Source organism: Scardinius erythrophthalmus (assembly GCF_964197995.2).
Source record: "Scardinius erythrophthalmus genome assembly, chromosome: 6".
Lineage (NCBI taxonomy): Eukaryota > Metazoa > Chordata > Actinopteri > Cypriniformes > Leuciscidae > Scardinius > Scardinius erythrophthalmus.
The window spans coordinates 30000964-30019829 of NC_138226.1; the positions used below are offsets into that span (position 1 = coordinate 30000964).

The 18866-nt window shown below is 37.3% G+C and overlaps 2 protein-coding genes across 3 annotated transcripts in view; both read right to left on the minus strand.

Moving 5' to 3' along the window:
- Positions 1-8373, minus strand: lrrc58b (leucine rich repeat containing 58b). 2 transcript variants are annotated; one of them, XM_081368133.1, is made up of 4 exons: positions 7698-8356; positions 3373-3501; positions 2786-3063; positions 1-1686 (listed from the first exon to the last, which is right to left on the minus strand). In XM_081368133.1, the coding sequence occupies exons 1-4, from the start codon at positions 8150-8152 to the stop codon at positions 1493-1495; spliced, it is 1056 nt and encodes a 351-aa protein (XP_081224259.1). In that variant the 5' UTR covers positions 8153-8356; the 3' UTR covers positions 1-1492. The 2 variants fall into 2 exon arrangements, with proteins under 2 accessions (XP_081224259.1, XP_081224260.1); XM_081368134.1 differs by having other exon boundaries at positions 353-1630; positions 2809-3063; positions 7698-8373.
- A 3190-nt stretch (positions 8374-11563) lies between these two features.
- The window catches only part of fstl1b (follistatin-like 1b), a 48490-nt gene continuing 41187 nt past the window's right edge, over positions 11564-18866 (minus strand). Inside the window, exons 7-11 of the mRNA XM_081368832.1 lie at positions 18622-18740; positions 17525-17637; positions 16081-16191; positions 15653-15741; positions 11564-13328 (exon numbers count right to left, since the gene is read on the minus strand). Coding sequence (XP_081224958.1) covers positions 13287-13328; positions 15653-15741; positions 16081-16191; positions 17525-17637; positions 18622-18740 — 474 coding nt within the window. The 3' untranslated portion in view covers positions 11564-13286. The remainder of the gene's footprint in view (positions 13329-15652; positions 15742-16080; positions 16192-17524; positions 17638-18621; positions 18741-18866) is intronic.

Genomic DNA, 18866 nt, shown 5'->3' on the forward strand with positions numbered 1-18866 from the left:
ACCATATATATTTCTTTATTTTTGTACATGTGTGATGTCAAAGATCATAAACTATGAACCTATTAAAACTTTAGTATGACCACTGGATACTTTATACAACACTATACAAAAAAGTTCCCTTGCTTTCTATGCCATTTACCACTTCTCCAGTAAATGTATTGCTTTACAAAGCTAGTTCTAATCACAAATCTTTTTTGAGCTTGTAATATTTACATATATACAGTAACAGTTTGAGCATCACTCAAAGCACATCACAGAGATTTTTACTTAATAGGACTGTAGAAATGTTTCTAAAGCTCTGGCTTTATTTCAGAAGAACATAGAATATTAATTTGAAAAAAAGAGACCAATACACAAATTAATATTTTTTATTATAGTACTCTATGTAAGAAGTGCAAATACATGTTTATAAACCATTAGAGGAGTGAACGCAATCCAAATCGACCTTCATCATCTTAAATAAAATACATTCTATCTTGTCAATGATATAAAGAAAATATCATAAAAGATTATTTAGTATAAAAGCCTTAGATATAAATCTTAAAACTCTGAAATAATGATTGCATTAAGTATTTGCATTAGTCAGTATTGGTTAAGCCTAAGAGTGTAAGACACGCGTGAAGGAACTAAAGAAAAGTGAGTGTACAAACAGAAAGTGTTAAAGTTCTGTTTAAAAAGAAATACCAGAAACACTTCACGATTTTGTCCATTGGCTCTGTAACAATATCACATATTTCCTATTGTTGGAAAAGTGGTCTACATGAAGAATTAACCTTCAAAACAAAGCGACTGGTGACCTTTGTCACTGTTTATCTCATGATTTCAAACCTTGCCCCAGTTTTTTTTTTAATGCAACCACAGGGTGTCAGCATATTCAATGCAAACACGAAAGCTTGAACAAGATGTCTTGCAGACATGTTAGCACATGTTGGTGAAGATGTGTAGCACTGTTTGACAGTGAGGTCTGTAGGCCATTATGATAGACCACCATTACAAACAAGAAGAAAACAGTCAAATATTTCTAAACCTCTCAAAAAGCAAGTTTTCTCAAAGCTTAGTTTTTCTTAATTCACAGTAAATGTTTGTGCGTAATGTGAAAATCTGAGTTATCGCTCTCCTGTGAGAGACAAAGCAATGTATTATCAAGCAAAAGACGTGAGTGTACCTAAACTGCGTCCTCTATATATTACAAAAGTGCAAGAGCTAAACAGATTGATGACCAAGGCAACTCGGTTATTATAACAGTTTATAAAACAACTACTCTGAACCACCAGTGTTTTTTGATTTTGCCTTTGTAAGGCAAGACCTTTGTAAGAGAAGCTATCTTCAGATGTCTTTCCCACAATGCAGCGGGATCCCACTTGCTCAATCCCTTGGCAAAAAGATTTGGCTTCAGCTGAGAGGTTTTCAGGCCAGCTGGCTGTAAAGTTCAATGTTCTTGCTGATAACACCGTAAGCCAGAGAGAAGGAGACGTGTGCGGGATAAGCGAGGTTATCCCAGCAGAACTCTTTGAAGGCGGTCGGCGGGAACGCTGTTGTCATCGTCCGAGTCGGCGTCACTCTGAGGGTTGGAGCTGCAGGGAGAGGTGCATTCTGGCGAGCACAGGTAGTGCATCAAGGGCAGGCGATACTTCCCGCAGAAATCCACAAACTTAATGTGACGAACGCACGAGTCGAAGTAAACGCCTGGGAATGAGGTGGTGAGATATATTGTGGTTAGAAAATTTGACAGTGAATAAAAAGTTAGTTCTGTCATCAATTACTCTCATGTCATTCTGAGCCCATCGGACTTATGTTCATCTTCCAAACACAAGGGTAGGTACTCTTAAAGGGTTAGTTCACCCAAAATAAAAAAATTATCCAATAATGATGTATATGACTTTCTTCTTTCAGCCAAACACAATCTGAGTTATTTACAAAATATCCTGGCTCTACCAAGCTTTATAATGCGAGAACAGAAATCTGAACATTGGATAAAGCTAGGTTGAACAATGTTTGACAAATTAGTCTTTACAGATGTTTTACAGAGGTTTTTGATATCTATTTTTTATCACTTTTCATCAGAAAATATTGTCAACAGCTAAAAAAAAAACCCCAAAAAAACATACTTTAAGGAATGAAATGTTACATAAATCAATCAAATTATATATTTGAAACCTTCAGAATATAGATAGGAATAAACTAAAGTTTGGTGTAAAGTGTAGGTTTTGCTTCATTGCCTTAATGAAACCTGAGAAACAAAAGTCCATTCCACCAAAACTGTGAAAACTTAACCCATATCACTCCAGCAGTTTAAGCAGACACATTTGAGCTTCTGTTTACCATATTTGATGTGCTCTATATATGAATAGAAGCCTAAATTATATCTGTTCATCATATAAAGCAATTGTGTCATTTCAGAAGACTTGGCTGTGCTCGATTTATATGTATTACTTTCACAATGTGTTTATGAACTTTTTGAATCTTGGAAATTTTAGATGTGTGGATTTTGATGGATGGACAAAAATGAATCTTGGAAATTTTAGATGTGTGGATTTTGATGGATGGACAAAAATGATGAGAGAATATAAAAAAAACTTGATTTGTGTTCCAAAACAAAACAAAAGTCATACAGCTTTGGAATGACATGAGTAAATGATGACAGAATTTCCATTTTTGGGTGAACTAACCCTTTAAATGAGAGCACATTCGTCTATATAAAGGACTTTCATTGATTCGGAACTCTCTAGATACTTTTAGCTTATATCTTTATAAACTTGTCTTTATATCATCTTTCTTCTCCCACCTGCACACTTGGGGTTGGGGCACTTGCTGGCCATGTCTAGGTAGTTGACTAGATGGCTCGGGAGGTCTTTAGGCGAGTACAGAAGGTTCCTGCTTTTGACGGTGCGGCCAGCCAGCTCCAGCAGGGACGGGGGGTCGTACGTCATGTCTTTGATGAAGCGTACCACCAAGGGATTGCCTCGCAGACTGAGCTCCTGAAGTTGTACCAGGCTCAGGATCTCTCTCGGAAGATACGTCAGCAAGTTGTTATGCAGACTAAGAGAGCGCAGGGAATGAAGCCTGTGGGAGTGAAAGACACAGCAAGACAGGCAAAAACATTTTTGTAAAGAGCCATGTTGTAAATAGATACAAACGAGAGCATTTGATAGCATGCGTCGATCACCGGATCCCTAATATATCCGCTGATAGACGGATCCTAGCATGGTGTACCTAATAAAGTGGCCAGTGTGTGTATCATAAGTAATATACAACTATATAATGGAAGAATGTACCATTAGAATAATAATGATTATAATTATTATTTTTTTGATTTTTTTTTTAACTGCACACTTTATTAGCAAGTATTTGCACTGCACATCTAAGACTTACCTGTTGAGTGTAGGTGGGACGCTCTGGATGCGATTATCACACAGAACTAGGTAACTGAGGAAGGGCAAGTTAGCTAGTTCAGCAGGGATGGAGGAGATCTGGTTACCACCCAAATACAACAGCTCTAAGCTAAAGAGAGAAAGAAGGGTTATGAAGCAAAATAGACGACAAAATGGTGACAAAATTACTAACATAGTTGTGCATGGCAGTGTTATTGGAATCTATAATGAGAAAATAAAGTCATGCTAGTGAAACAGATATACTCTGAAACACTAAAATAAGCATCTGAAAGCATAAAATGTGATTTCATCCAGTTGAATAGTATGTTTCCATTCTTTTGTTTTATCAATACTAGAAAATCAAGTGTATGCACATTAAAGCAGTGCTTTGCAACCTTTTCGACTCCAAGGCTTTCCTTTGTCTGAAACATGTTTGAATGCTCTCCTATCTAAACTATTTATGTACCTCTGGTATTTCTGTTGTAATACAAATAAACTCAAAAATATGATGTCAGTTTAATGTTGTACATCTTTATTTAATGTTCCTTTAGCTAGTGGGGCCTGACTCCCTGGTTAAAAACCAATACATTGAAGTACATTAAAAATAAACAGGAAGTCTTCCACTGAGCAAATGCAGACGTGCAAAAAGTTGTATTTTTTTTAAATAGATCACGGCAAACACGCAGAGTTTGGTTATGAGGAAATCACCCTAACTTCTGCTGTTTTGAAGTCAATACAGATCGATGCTTCATGATAACTAAGATATATATTCAGCAAACATCCCTTTTGTTGCGTCACAAACACACGTCCAGTGCTTCATGGGATGACTAGTTTAAAGGGATAGTTCACCCAAAAATGAAAATTCTGTCATCATTTACTCACCCTCAAGCCAAACCTGTATGAATTTCTTCTGCTGAACACAAAAGATATTTTGAAGAATGTCGGTAACCAAAAAGTTGATGGGCCCCATTGACTTTCATAGTATTTTTTTATGGAAAAATGGAACTATGGAAGTCAATGGGGTCCATTCTTCAAAATATCCCTTTAAGTAAAAAGTCTTGTACCCTGGTCTGCTTTGCCTAAAATAAAAGTTTGTAATGTTGTGATTCATCGCAGAGCCAGTGCATTTAGTTTAAACCCCCTGGAAAAAAGGACTGGGGACAAAAAAATGAGGCAGAGAAACAAGGAGCGAGAGAGAGATGATCTACCATTTTACCCTACTTGCCACTTTCTCCATTTGTCTTCCTCCCAAAAGAGAGGCATTCATTTCTTTATTCCCTTCGCCTACCCATCTCGGCTTAGTCTCTATAATTACCACAGCAGGCAGAGATGGTAAAGAAAAAAAAGAGGCCCAGATCTCTCGAAAAGGACCAACTCTGTGTGTAATGTGGGACAACAGGGCACGTCTCTTTATGGTGTGATGGCTCGCTGCCAAGTCGGCCTCAGCAGACTCACGGTCACGGCTCCAGCACAGCTCTGCTGAGACCACATGGCAAACTGATCCTGCGGCCTGCAGCTCTACTCCTGAGAGTACTATAAAAAAAACCTATAATATTGCGAAATATTATGATTTATGTATTAGTGTGCAATAATGTTTCCTTTGCAACAGCTGCAAACTACAGGCAGACTATGATGTTTGTCTACCGTTTGCCATATCAGTTAATAACGTACCGTAATCATCAACCTGGTAGACCATGAGTCACGTTCTGGGAGCTTCATTTCCTTGACATTGCGAAAGGTGTTTATTAATATGCACGTGACTAATAAAGACAACACTGATAAGGTTCAGAATGAACTTGACAGGATAAGGAAGCAGGTATTTTGGTAAACAAACATTAGGCAGAGAAATGCATCAGCTAACTTGTGAAAGAGTGCAACAGTGTCCTACTTTCCCAATCACTTTCTTAATAGAGACAATTCTTCAGTAAACATTTCTGAGCCTTGAACCAAGTCCAAAATGAATCACAATATTACAAATTGCTGTTTGATAATATATATATATATATTACTGTGGTTCTCATTTAAATGGTAACAGTGGCTTCTAAGTAGACCAGAGGATCAATAATCAGCATTATAAGTAACATAGTTCTTTTACAGGAATTTAATCAACATTTCTTTGAAAACATTCATTTTTGTATGAAAACTATATATATATATTTAAAAGGGGCTTAAAAAAATTAAAATAAAAATATTTTTACTTCTGAGGTTTAGCAAAAGAGCTCTGTCACACATTAGAAAACCTACAAATTTGACTTGATGTCGATATATGTTGCTTTAACTATAAATATGACTATAAATGCCTTTTAAATTTTGTTACGTAATAATAATAATGATGAAATATTTCTTCATATGAAATTAAATATTTCTCTTTTTTTTTTTTATCTTCTCAGCATACCAGCTTAGCATACCGTTAGTCAGCTAGCTTATTAAATCTCTTATTACCTGTGATCATTTGGTAAGAAAATGCAAACAATACAATGTGAAACAATAAACTTTTTATATACCCAGAATTAGATCACATGTTGTACAATACAGCAAGCTACGGTAGTGCTAAAGCACTGTAGCAGAGAACTGACAGCATAAAAGCTACACTTACACACGGCTGTCCCCTGGGTCCTAGAGCGAACCCATTTAATGGGGGGACCCGATAAGTTCATGACACCCAATTGTTGAGTTCAATTGGCACTGTGACAGAATTACTGTAAAAGAGCTCGGGAACACTCTAAAGAAGCTGACATTGAAGGGACAGGGCAATATAATCGTCAACATGACCTCTTTTTTGTACATGTTGCACTTTGTTCTGATCACAAGCTATAAACAGGAAAAAAGGGTAGTCTGACACTCTTTTTGATTACACTTCTAAAGTTGCATCAGCCAGGACATAATGATTTGCTTTGCAACAGTAGTGAAGTGCAGCATGCTAAATTCCTTATTTACTAATGAAAATGAAGCACAGTGTATGTAATATCATTGTGACAGGCCTATTCCACATTGTTCTGCTGTTTTGTTTTCTTGAACTTCATATTGGTCCAGCACAGAAAGCATATTAGAATTGGACAGACATCCAGAATAGAAGATTAGAGTCCATGAAAGAGGAGTCTGATTCTGGTTTAATATGAGGGTCTAATAATATATAATAAATAGTCAATAAATGATCTGTGATAACATAGATAACTGACTGCAAGTCATATTATTTCAAAAGATGAATTAGTCATATTTTTAGATGGGTTGGGTAACTTATTCTGACTTCATTTCCGGCTACACGTACCTCTACCTCTTTTCATCCATGCTGTTGTGCAATCAGCTGCGCTGACTTTCATAAGTCCCTCTGGACCATACATGCAAAAGTATTTGTTCCCAATTGGCAATTTCCATTTTTACACTTAGTGACATTTATGGTTGTTTTCCCACCTAAAATGATATCACTTCCTGGACTGTGATGCCATTAAGGGACAATTAAAAGCACTCAGGGACATGGCACACTTCAAGATTCAACATAATGTCTATCCAACCAACTCCCAGATTTCTACTTTTGTTGATCTTTCTAACTTATGTGTATTTAGCAAAGTTGAGGAAGACAATTTGCTTCATTTATTCTACCATTGCAATCAGGGAGAACTTAAGTTGTTATCTTTCTACTTTTATAGAATATGATTTAAACTTTTCATTGAATTTCTTTATTTTTCTAGGAGTGACTATGCTATTGATCTTGTTGTTAATTTATTTGTGTTGCACTGTAAAAATTGTATTCACAAAAACACATTTCTCAATACTTTGCCTAGATTTGATGTCTTCATCACTGAGATCTCCCTTATTGTAAAATCTCTTAAACTCATTGCCAAACAATAAGAACAACAGGTTTCTTGACAACTATTTTCTTACTGTTTGAAGTGTCATTGTTATTTACGTTTTTTTTCATTCTCTTTTCTTTTCGTTTTATGTATTCAGTGCAGTGCTGTTTCTTTTCTTGCAATAATTAAAAAAAAAAAAAAAAAACCTCAGGGACATGGCAAAAAATTACAACATCCCCTAAGTGTAGTAAAATTATTAATATAATTACCCACATTAATATACATTACATTAAAATAATTATATAATTTCCAAAATGAGTTTTGATTATGTCATCCAACATATTAGAACATATCCTACTGATCACGGGAATTGAGTGTGTTAATTTGTAGCCAAAAAAAAAGGAGGTTATTTAATCAAGAGACTTTAATTACACCGAGTACACATATTACAAGTGTAAAAGTATGGCAATCCTCCAACCCTAGTTCTCACGATGTTTTGAGACAGTCAAGGTGCAGTCAGGAGTTTCTGTATTACCTGGTCAGACTCTCTATCTCTGCTGGGATGCTCTTCAGTCTGTTTCCTCCCAGTGACAGTGACTGTAGTTTCAGAAGCTGCAGACACTGGCTCGGCACCTCCTCAAACCTGTTTCCACTAAAATTCAACACTTCCAGCTGCAGAGAGCCAAACTCTTTCGGTAGGGAAAATTCAGTCAAACGATTATTCTTGGCTATAAGGGTTTTGAGTTTGGTCAGTCGGGTAATGTCCTCGCAGATGACCGACAGCGTGTTGTTACTGATATCGAGAAACTCCAGGTTAGAGAATAAACAGATTGATTCGGGCAGAATCGTCATTCGGTTATAACACAGATACAATTGCCTCGTGTCTTTCCGTCGTTTCTCACTAATCGTATCCAAACTCTGATTGTTCAGATTCAATCGGGATAGGTCAAAAAGTCCCTCGGCGCTGCTGGCTCCTTCAAAACCCTCCATTTTTGTTTAGCTGATAACGAAAAAGAATCTCCCTTCTTCTGGTTCAGGCTGTTTTCCCACACTTCGAGTTTACTTCCAAGTCCAGGCTCCCCGAACATCCATGTGTGACCTAAATTGTTCAGCCTAACGGCAGCATTCACACATTACAGTTATCAAAGAGGGTTTATCAAGCGTTCATTCTTTAACATTCATGTTCAGGGGCTCAACTTTCGCTTGGCTCCGCCCGACTGTATATTAACCCTTTACTAGAACTAGCTAGAGAAAAACGATTGTAAATTCTCTTACAACGTACACAAACAACTCGAACAAACTCTATGTTCTCTTCCAGAACTATGTATAGGCTACAGACTCTTATTCTCTTTACAATTCAGTCTGAATTGAGAAACTTTAGTTTTCAGGGTCCCTTGCTGGTTATGTAACCACAGCTGTTGCAAAGATTTTATTATGCAAGCAGTCAGTGCAGTTTTTTTGACCATCTATCTATTATCCATTTTCCTACCGCTTATTCGGGGCTATTCATAACCCTGGCTGTTTACATCTAACAAATAGATTTAATTCTACAGCTGTGTGTAGGCTACATGGTGCATAATGCATCTGGCAAACAAGTCCTGTTTTGTAATTGGTTTCCCCCAGAAATTACTAGTGTTGTTTTTGTCAGCTAAAACTATTTAAACCTAAAACATTTTGTTAATTGAAATAAAGCTGAAATAACATAAAATATAAAGATTACTAGACGAATAACTTTAAACTTAAAGGGTTAGTTTACCCAAAAATGTAAATTCTGTCATCATTTACACACATGGAAGACTTTCGTTCATCTTCAAAACACAAATGAAGATATTTTAATGAAATCTGAGAGATTTCTGTCCCTCCATTGACAGTCCATGCAACTACGACGCTTCAAAAAGTTCATAAAGAGATAGTATAATCATATGAATTGAGTGGTTTAGTCCAAATTTTCTAAAGAGGCACGATCACTTTATATGAAGAATCAGTGAGGTTCATTTTCGTGTTGCGCAGCACATTTGAGCTTCAGCAAGAACCAATGAGGTTCATTCTCGCGTTACACAGCGTTTGAGCTTCAGCAAGAACCAATGAGGTTCATTCTCGCGTTACACAGCGTTTGAGCTTCAGCAAGAACCAATGAGGTTCATTCTCGTGTTACGCAGCACGTTTGAGCTTCAGCAAGAACCAATGAGGTTCATTCTCATGTTACACAGCACGTTTGAACTTCCGCAAGAACCAATGAGGATCATTATCGTGTTACGCAGCACGTTTGAGCTTCAGCAAGAACCAATGAGGTTCATTCTCGTGTTACGCAGCACGGTTGAACTCCCACTAGAACCAATGAGGTTCATTCTCGTGTTACGCAGCACATTTGAGCTTCAGCAAGAACCAATGAGGTTCATTCTCGTGTTACGCAGCACATTTGAACTTCCACAAGAACCAATGAGGTTCATTCTCGTGTTACGCAGCACGTTTGAGCTTCAGCAAGAACCAATGAGGTTCATTCTCGTGTTACGCAGCACGTTTGAACTCCCACAAGAACCAATGAGGCTCATTCTCGTGTTACGCAGTACGTTTGAGCTTCAGCAAGAACCAATGAGGTTCATTCTCGTGTTACGCAGCACGTTTGAGCTTCAGCAAGAACCAATGAGGTTCATTCTCGTGTTACGCAGTACGTTTGAGCTTCAGCAAGAAACAATGAGGTTCATTCTCGTGTTACGCAGCACGTTTGAACTTCCACAAGAACCAATGAGGTTCATTCTCGTGTTACGCAGCACGTTTGAGCTTCAGCAAGAACCAATGAGGTTCATTCTCGTGTTACGCAGCACGTTTGAGCTTCAGCAAGAACCAATGAGGTTCATTCTCGTGTTACGCGGCACGTTTGAGCTTCAGCAAGAACCAATGAGGTTCATTCTCGTGTTACGCAGTACGTTTGAGCTTCAGCAAGAACCAATGAGGTTCATTCTCGTGTTACGCAGCACGTTTGAGCTTCAGCAAGAACCAATGAGGTTCATTCTCGTGTTACGCAGCACGTTTGAGCTTCAGCAAGAACCAATGAGGCTCATTCTCGTGTTCCGCAGCACGTTTGAGCTTCAGCAAGAACCAATGAGGTTCATTCTCGTGTTCCGCAGCACGTTTGAGCTTCAGCAAGAACCAATGAGGTTCATTCTCGTGTTCTGCAGCACGTTTGAGCTTCAGCAAGAACCAATGAGGTTCATTCTCGTGTTACGCAGTACGTTTGAGCTTCAGCAAGAACCAATGAGGTTCATTCTCGTGTTACGCAGCACGTTTGAGCTTCAGCAAGAACCAATGAGGCTCATTCTCGTGTTCCGGAGCACGTTTGAGCTTCAGCAAGAACCAATGAGGTTCATTCTCGTGTTCCGCAGCACGTTTGAGCTTCAGCAAGAACCAATGAGGTTCATTCTCGTGTTACGCAGCACGTTTGAGCTTCAGCAAGAACCAATGAGGTTCATTCTCGTGTTACGCAGCACGTTTGAGCTTCCACAAGTAGGTTCGGATAAGCTTCTGTTTATGGTCACTGATTAATGTTCATATGTGAATAAATCTGTTCATCATATAAAGCGATCAAATCTCTTCAGAAAATTTGGATAAAACCACTTGATTCCTATAGATTAGTTTTATGATCACTTTATGAACTTTTTGAAGCGACAAAGTGGTAGTGGCGTTGCTGTCAATGGAGGAACAGTCTCTCAGATTTCATTTAATATATCTTAATTTGTGTTTCGAAGATGAATGAAAGTCTTACGGTTTGGAACGACATGAGGGCGAGTAATTGATGACAATTTTTTCTTTTTTGAGTGAACTAATCCTTTAAGTTAGAAACGTTGCCTTGGCAAATAATTGAAATAAAATAAGTTTAAGGATCCTACTAAAATGACTAAAAATAAAAAAAATGAAGTAAACAATAAAAATGACAAAAGTAAATTAACAAAATGACTGAAACTACTTTATATCAGTCTCTAGCTCTGACACATTGTCGGATACATGTTTCAGGCTTGTTTACACATTAAAAAATTCAACCAACTAAAAATGAATGTTGTATGCCTTAAACTTTTAAGAGATGCCAAAGTTATAGCCAGCAGTCATTACATTTTTTACCAATTTGAATAAATGAATAATGATGAATAATCTGAAAAAATGGATGAACACAAAGATGTTAAAAAACATACTGGAAACATTTGAAACAACCCTTCTGTGCAAAAATATGTCTCTTACGTAATCATTTCTTACAGTCGCTTGTGAATATAGAAAAAATAAAAGCCACATTCAAATAGTTAGTTTTCAAATCAAATAGTTTTTACAGGATAGCATTTCTTTCCCAGTTGATTACCTCCTGAAGTTCCATAAAATCAAAAATCCACACACTAAACCGTAATAATTTTTGTCTTAAAGACTTAAGATATCAAACGTTTGTACTTTTTATTTTTATTATTACATTATTATTAGCACATAGTACATGTCAAATAATAATCAGAGAAGTAAATATGAATGAAACAGAACAAGGGTTTTTACAGTAAAATGTTTTAATTCTGCCCCATTGAATAAAACAATCATACAGACATATAAAAGGCAATTGCTAGGTGTCTACCATAATACTGGAAAATTCTTGTGCACTGTGTCCTATATTAGGTGGTTTAAACCTACAGAAGAAGCCACTTCACCCATGGCGCACTGTTTGTATATAAGGCACTAATTACCACAAAGGATTCGTACTGTTAGTGGAATTTAGTGGAAATTAAACAAGCTTACACTCTCTCTCTCTCTCTCTCTCACACACACACACACATGCACACACAAATTCTCCCAATTCGGTGGGAATGCAACTACACTACAGAGGCAATAGCGACTCTAATCCTTATTCTGACAGTTATTTTACGTAACAGGTATAAAGTAGTTGCTGGGTCCAGAGTAGTGGTATACCTGGAGGTTTTCGTACAACAATTTAAAACATCCTAAACATCAGGCTTTGGTTTCAGATCACTCCTCCTGTACTCAGTCCCACCTCAACTGCTTAATTAAACTCCTTTATTTCTTATAAACCTGGCTTGTTAGGTCATTTTTAGCGATTCAAACTGAGCATCAGAGCTGGGACTGAACACAGTGAGAGAGTTTCAGCATGAACTGCCTCTAGCAACTAACATAAATACAAGCTCAATGCATTCGTGCAGCAGTATTCTTGGAGCTGTCTATGAAGCTGATACTCTAATCGAAGAACTTTCGCTGCAATCGCAGAAAAGGCATGTATGTCCAGTAATAACATGGTGGGTTTGTTGTCCCATAATGATATTAAAATTCAAAGATATTGCCTTCTCTACTTTACTGAGCCACACTCTGCTTCTAGTGTTTTTTAAACGTGTATCTACCATCTAAAGCATAAGAGCAAAGCAGCAAACAGAGGAATTCTAACATTAGCACCTTTACGAAAGGTCTCAAGACTATGACTGCCTTCGTGATGAGAGTGAAAGAGAGAGCGAGCTTCTTTCAAGTCACATTTGTATCTGTCAAGCGAGCTTTCACTAGTTTGTAGTTGTGTTAGCATGACTATCTACCATTGGACCGAGGGATATCTCTAGTTTTGAAGCTCTGAAGTCACAGTTTGATGGATGAACCCGTGTTTGTTTTGCTCTCTCAGCATCACTCTCGAACCCTTTCTTATTCTTCTTTCTTCTTCAATTGCCATTGTCTCAATAAAATAAAAAAAAACATTTCCACATATAACTGTAGACAGACAAACAAATAAATGGTATAAAGATAATACATAAAATCAAACAATAGTGAATAAAACAAGGGCCCCCATAACAAAGTGCTGGGGCCTCTTCGGCATCGTTTGGAGTGACACAATCAAACAATTTACAGCACTCAAAGACATTTGACCATACAAAATAATGAAAAGCTAATGAAATATGTAGAAAAATACAGACGTAATGTAAAACACATTAACCAGAGAGTAGATGCTGTACATATAGCAATAAAAGTAATAACCTATTTATTGAAAATACTGTGATTCTTCCAATAACAGTACGTAATCTCAGGAATCCTGATTGTGATCAGTAGGAGAGGAATTTGTCCACATATTCTCCCTCCTCTTGTCTCTCTCTGTCCTGCTTTAGACCTCCTTTGTGCTGGTCTTCATCTTCTCCACAGTCTCCTGATGGAGGGAAAACGTTACAAGGCTTGTATTTCACTCCGAAAATCAAAAAGCAGTAACTAAAATGACATGTAACAGCCTATGAGGAAGGTCACCTCCTGCAGTTTACAGCCCTTTAAGAAGTATATTAGTCAGATGACAAACTAACTCCTCCCTCAAGCTTAGCTAAACCTGCCTTGACTTGAAGAAGCTACTTCTTAGATTCTTACAGTATGTCAATGATGTCAACACAACAAAACCTCTTACTACTGTACGTCACATTTGGCTTCACTTTACTTGTTTTAAGAGTTAGTACATGAAGTAGAGTGAGACTATAAAATACTCCTTGAATCCTACTGAGGGATTCAGTTTCTGTGTGCCTGCAGTATGTGATAAACCCTAAGGAAAAACACATTTGCGGTGTGCTTGCTATTATCGCTTTGGCAGATTAGTGTGCTTCCCTTGTAATCACACTTGTTATTAAGGTTGGTTTGTTCACTATCGTGGTCCACCTTTGTTACTGCTGAGTGTGTCCCCTCTGTTATTTAAAGGGGCTGATGGAACACAGATTAGGAACGTGTTTTTTCTGATGTTGGCACTCCTTTATCTGTTGTGCCTCTGAACACGAGATTTCGTCTTCTCTGCGCCGTTTCTGTAAAGGAGGTAGAGCGATTGCTATAATTGCTCCCTTATTTGTCCCCAAAGGCTTTTGCATTGGAGACGATATGAGAATGCTTTCTAGTTGTATAACTGGGCCTTAACGCAACCCCGTCCCATTCTTCTACCTGCTGCTCTTCCTAGTATGGTCGGTGATACGACTGTAAAGACAATATGGCAAGCTGCTTATTCCTTTAACATCTGCTGCCCAGATATTACCAGAAGTATGAAGGAGATATTGATGTGCCTCACTGGTAGCATACGAGGAGAGTCCTGAACGGAGAGACTGGGCATTCATGCTGTAGCGTCCCACTCTGCCCTCTAGTGTTCTCTAGTGAACAAGGTTTAGAGGCATTCTCATTATCCTTCGTATTCTATAGAAAGAGGGAAAGATGGGCATTCGCGCTGTTTTGCGTCCCGCGCCTCTCTCTGTAGATTATTCCCGGCGCTAGGAAGTTAGAGTTGGTAGCAATAAGCTCCTTCTATAACATGGGATAAGTATGGAGGATGGGCTTGGTTAGGTAAGGACTGGTTAGGTAAGGACTGTAACCATGGTTCCCTGAGAAAGGGAACGAGACACTGCATCGCCTTGCCATTCTTCCGGGCATGCCTGTATGTCTTCCTTCAGACAATTAAAGTTGATGGCGTCCTTTCTGCGTGCCTTCCTGCCGGCGCACCCGTGACATCACCCGACTGCAGAAGCCAATCAAGATTGGCGTGTACCACACATGCTTCAGACACCGGCTCACAAGGGCGTTTCCCATAGTGTCATCTTTGTGTCTCATTCCTCTTCTCATGGAACCATGATTACAGTCGTAACCTGAGACAATTCTTTATATTAACCTGAGATGTCTCTTATGCTCACCAAGGCTGCATTTATTTGGCTTAAATTAAAGTAAAAACAGTAAAATTGTGAAATATTATTACAATTTAAAACAACTGTTTTCTATTTGAATATATTTAAAATGTAATTTAATCCTATGATGGCAAAGCTGAATTTTCAGCATCATTAGTCCAGTCTTTAGTGTCACATGATCCTTCAGAAATCATTCCAGTATGCTGATTTGCTGCTCAAGAAACATTTCTGATTATTATCAATGTTGAAAACAGATGTGCTGCTTAATATTTTTGTGAAAACCGAGATACCAGGAAACCAGGATTCTTAAAGTAAAACAAGTAATAAAAACTCAGTGAGTGTTTTAGCGCAATTTTCTCACGTCATGGGATCACAACACTAAGAGATAGTAAATCTTTTCCTGGATTTTTTTTGTGCGTTCCCGAGATTAGACCTTCCTTAACATAATGCCGAAACCCGAAGTCTCTAGGTGGTCTGGTTGAGGAGTAGATAGAAGTGCAAGATTGGTGCGCACAGACAGAACAGAAATCATGAGTTAACAATCGCAATTTTGTCCGGTGGAAAATTGCGCTAAAAACAGCTATTTGAAATGGACATCTTCTGTAACATTATAAATGCCTGGTGGTCAGTTTTAAACTGAATAAAAGTTTTCATTTCTTTTAAAAAATACCTTACTGACCCCAAACTTTTGAACGTTTTTTTTTTATCAATATATTTTGGTATTGAATGAAATCTAAATATATGTATGGCCTTTTCTTTATTAGATGGGACAGTCAAGGATATAGGAAGCAGTTTAAAATGAATTTGCTATGAATGAAGTTAGTCAGCTGACCTGATGCTTGTTGAGCTCAGCCACACGGCGGGTCCACTCCTCTTCAGTCATCTCCTCATCCCCATTAGTGTCAATAACTGGGCTTTTCTCTGTGGAGCCAGTCAGTCTCATTATCATTTCAATATAAAAATGAACATTTATTATAAAATCAGTACTTTGGAGAAAAGTGGGGTAAGATGTGTCAGATGTTTCAGAACTTCTCGTCAATTTACAACTTTTTTGTCAAGTCATATTTCTATGGCCTTGTATTGCCAATACTATCTGAAATACATATCTTGACATCCTGAAATATATTTGGGTGTATTGTTTTTTTTTTACCTCAGTGTCCTTTTGTCTAGACTATGCAGTGTAAAGTGGCACAATTTACCCAACTCTCCGCTAATCTATCAAACTATGATGATAAAATGTATTTGATGATTTAAACTCACCATCACAAGTCATGGCGGTGCAGACCCAGTTTCCACACGCGCAGACGCAGCGGTTGCACTCCACCTGTGTCTCGGCGCCGTCCTCATAGGTCTCATCTTCCAGAGCACATTCTGTAATAATACATACACCATGTTACCACATGCATGGAGAAACAAAATATGTGCTCCAAAAATATGCAAAACATTTCAAAATAAGCTTTCCAAAAGCAAAAGAAGGCTTTGACATTGACTACCAACACTTTATTCTTTATTTACTAGCTTGAAATCAGTGACATCTCTCAGAACATAGCCATTTTGTGTGAAAGGCATGAATTACATGACTGTGCCTCCAACCAAATATGCCTTTGTCCCAGATTCCCGAATTCAAAACAGGAAATTACAGTGGGATGACTGTGTTGCTACAACCATTCAGGGGAAACTAGGGTAAATGAATATAACTGAAGTGTGCAGTTCTGAACAGTCATTGCAAACTGAAGCCAGGACATTTACTTTTGATGCTGTTATGTTGTAAGTTCAATGTCAACATAATTTATAAATGTGATATACCCTTCTCCATGATATTTATATTGTTCTATAGTATGTCATTTTTCATATCCTGTGACGGATCCACAGGTATATGTTCTGAGTAGTGTTATTTTAATATTATGTATATACTATTAAAGTTTTTATTCATATTTTGAGGTCCATGTTCTGAGCAGTGTTATTTTAATATTATTTATATACTATTGTAGTTTTTAATAATATTTTGAATAAACTTTTATTTTTTATATAATCATTTTAGTTTGAGTTTTAGTCATTTTGTTATGCATTTTTGTCATTTTTATTAGTTTTTGTTAATTTTATATTTTAATTTTTATTTAAGTTTTAGTTGTAGTAATTTTAGTACCACTTCAACTTCAACTACTTATCAGTTAGTTGCAAAGGCAACATATCTTATTTTCATAAAATTTTTCCATCTAGCATTTAGTTTTTAGTTTTTTCAGCTTTATTTCAATTAACAAAACATTTTTCATAGCTTTAGTTTTAGTTAACAATAAGTTTGAATGTGTAAACTCTGCTACATATGATGCTAGAGAAGGCAGTTCCTCCCACCGAACTTTCACCTAGTTCTGCATACGGAGCCGATCAGCCTGAGGAACATTCTGTGGAAGAGCGGAAAACCCCTTTCTGCCTCACACAACTACAATTGTGGGAAAACTGTGGAACTGAACTTTGTATTTAAGAAGGTTATTTAACACAGAAGCAAAACCTTTATTGTGAAGGAAATAAAACTTCACCTTCAGAGTAAAAAAGCACCACGGCTTTGTACACAATCTTGACTGCCATTGTCATTATGCAAGTGATGCATTTTTTGTATTCATTTCTGACTTTTGCATATTGGTTGAAAAAAGTCTTTATAATCCACATGCTGGTGCAGAAAGAAGCAAGGAAGAAAGAGACTTACTCTTCTCAGGAGGGTTGAAGCCTGGTTTCAGGCAGTTGAGGAACTCATCAAAGCTCAGTTTCCAGTCGGCATTCTCATCTGAGAGCTCAATAAGAGCGTCCACACAAAGGCTCCTGCGAGATACATGTGGAATCATTTTGTGAATTCCTTTTAGGACAAAACATTTTCTTCAGATGTGATCAAGAGGACATTTTTGGAGTTAAAAATACAAGTCCTATTTGTGTTTCCATTGCACTATCCAGCTAACCAGTAGGACAGTGAAATGTTTGTCCGTTATTATCAGTGTTTGTAGAGTTTTTCCACTCAAGGTCATCCTGACTGACAGATGGACACAATAAACTCCCATGACCTTTACTGTCAGAGAAACAGGAAGACGTCCTGTGTGAAAGAGATTATTATGATTATTATAACTGTAGTGTAGGCTAGTGGATAGAAATTGTTAGTGGCTAGTGGATAAGGGTTGTTCACTCAAAAACGTAAAGTCTGTCCTCATTTAGACAAAAGGATACAATATCCTGACTTCTCTTTTGCATTCCACTGAACAATTGTCTAAATTTTGTTTTTCGACCAGCTTCCACATAAGAAAGTTAAAGATCAGGAGACCTTTTAACATATATTTTACGTATAGACATATATTTTCAGCTGATCATTGAAATGAATGGAAATTAAAGGTGTAATTCACACTTTCCCCTGCCTACATTATTAGATTAATGTTGATTACTAATTGTCAATGCCAGACTTTTAAACTATTTTGTGCCCCCAATCTTGCAAATTTGGTTATATCCTTGAATACCAACATATGTAACACTAGACCGTTTGTACACTACCATTCAGTGTCACGTGATCCTTCAGAAATCATTCTATTATTCTGATTTGGGCTCAATAAACATTTGTTATTATCAGATTGAATAGAAGTTAAAAAGAAAAGCATTTATTTGAAATAGAGATGCCTACTGTCTTTTGAACAATTTAACCCATCCTTGCTGAATAAAAGTATTCATTTCTTTCAAGAAATAAAAAACATCAAACCACCAAACCACCAAACTTTTGACCGATAGTGTGGTTTTGTGAGTGAGTGTGACTGTGTGTGTTTTCACCTGAGTAGACGGTTGTTCTCCTCTTCAACGTAAGAGTTCATCTGAACGGCGGTCTCATTGTGCTGAATGAACTTGAGCAGCTCTGAAGAATCCAGCTGAGTGTCTCCGTTATCATAATTCTACCAAGAAACATAAGAGCATACTGAAAATAAATGTAATGAACTCAGTATTTTCACACTTGAAATAGTTAACCCTATGTCATTATAAAACCTCAAGTAAAAGGAATCCTGGGTTATCCTGCTTCA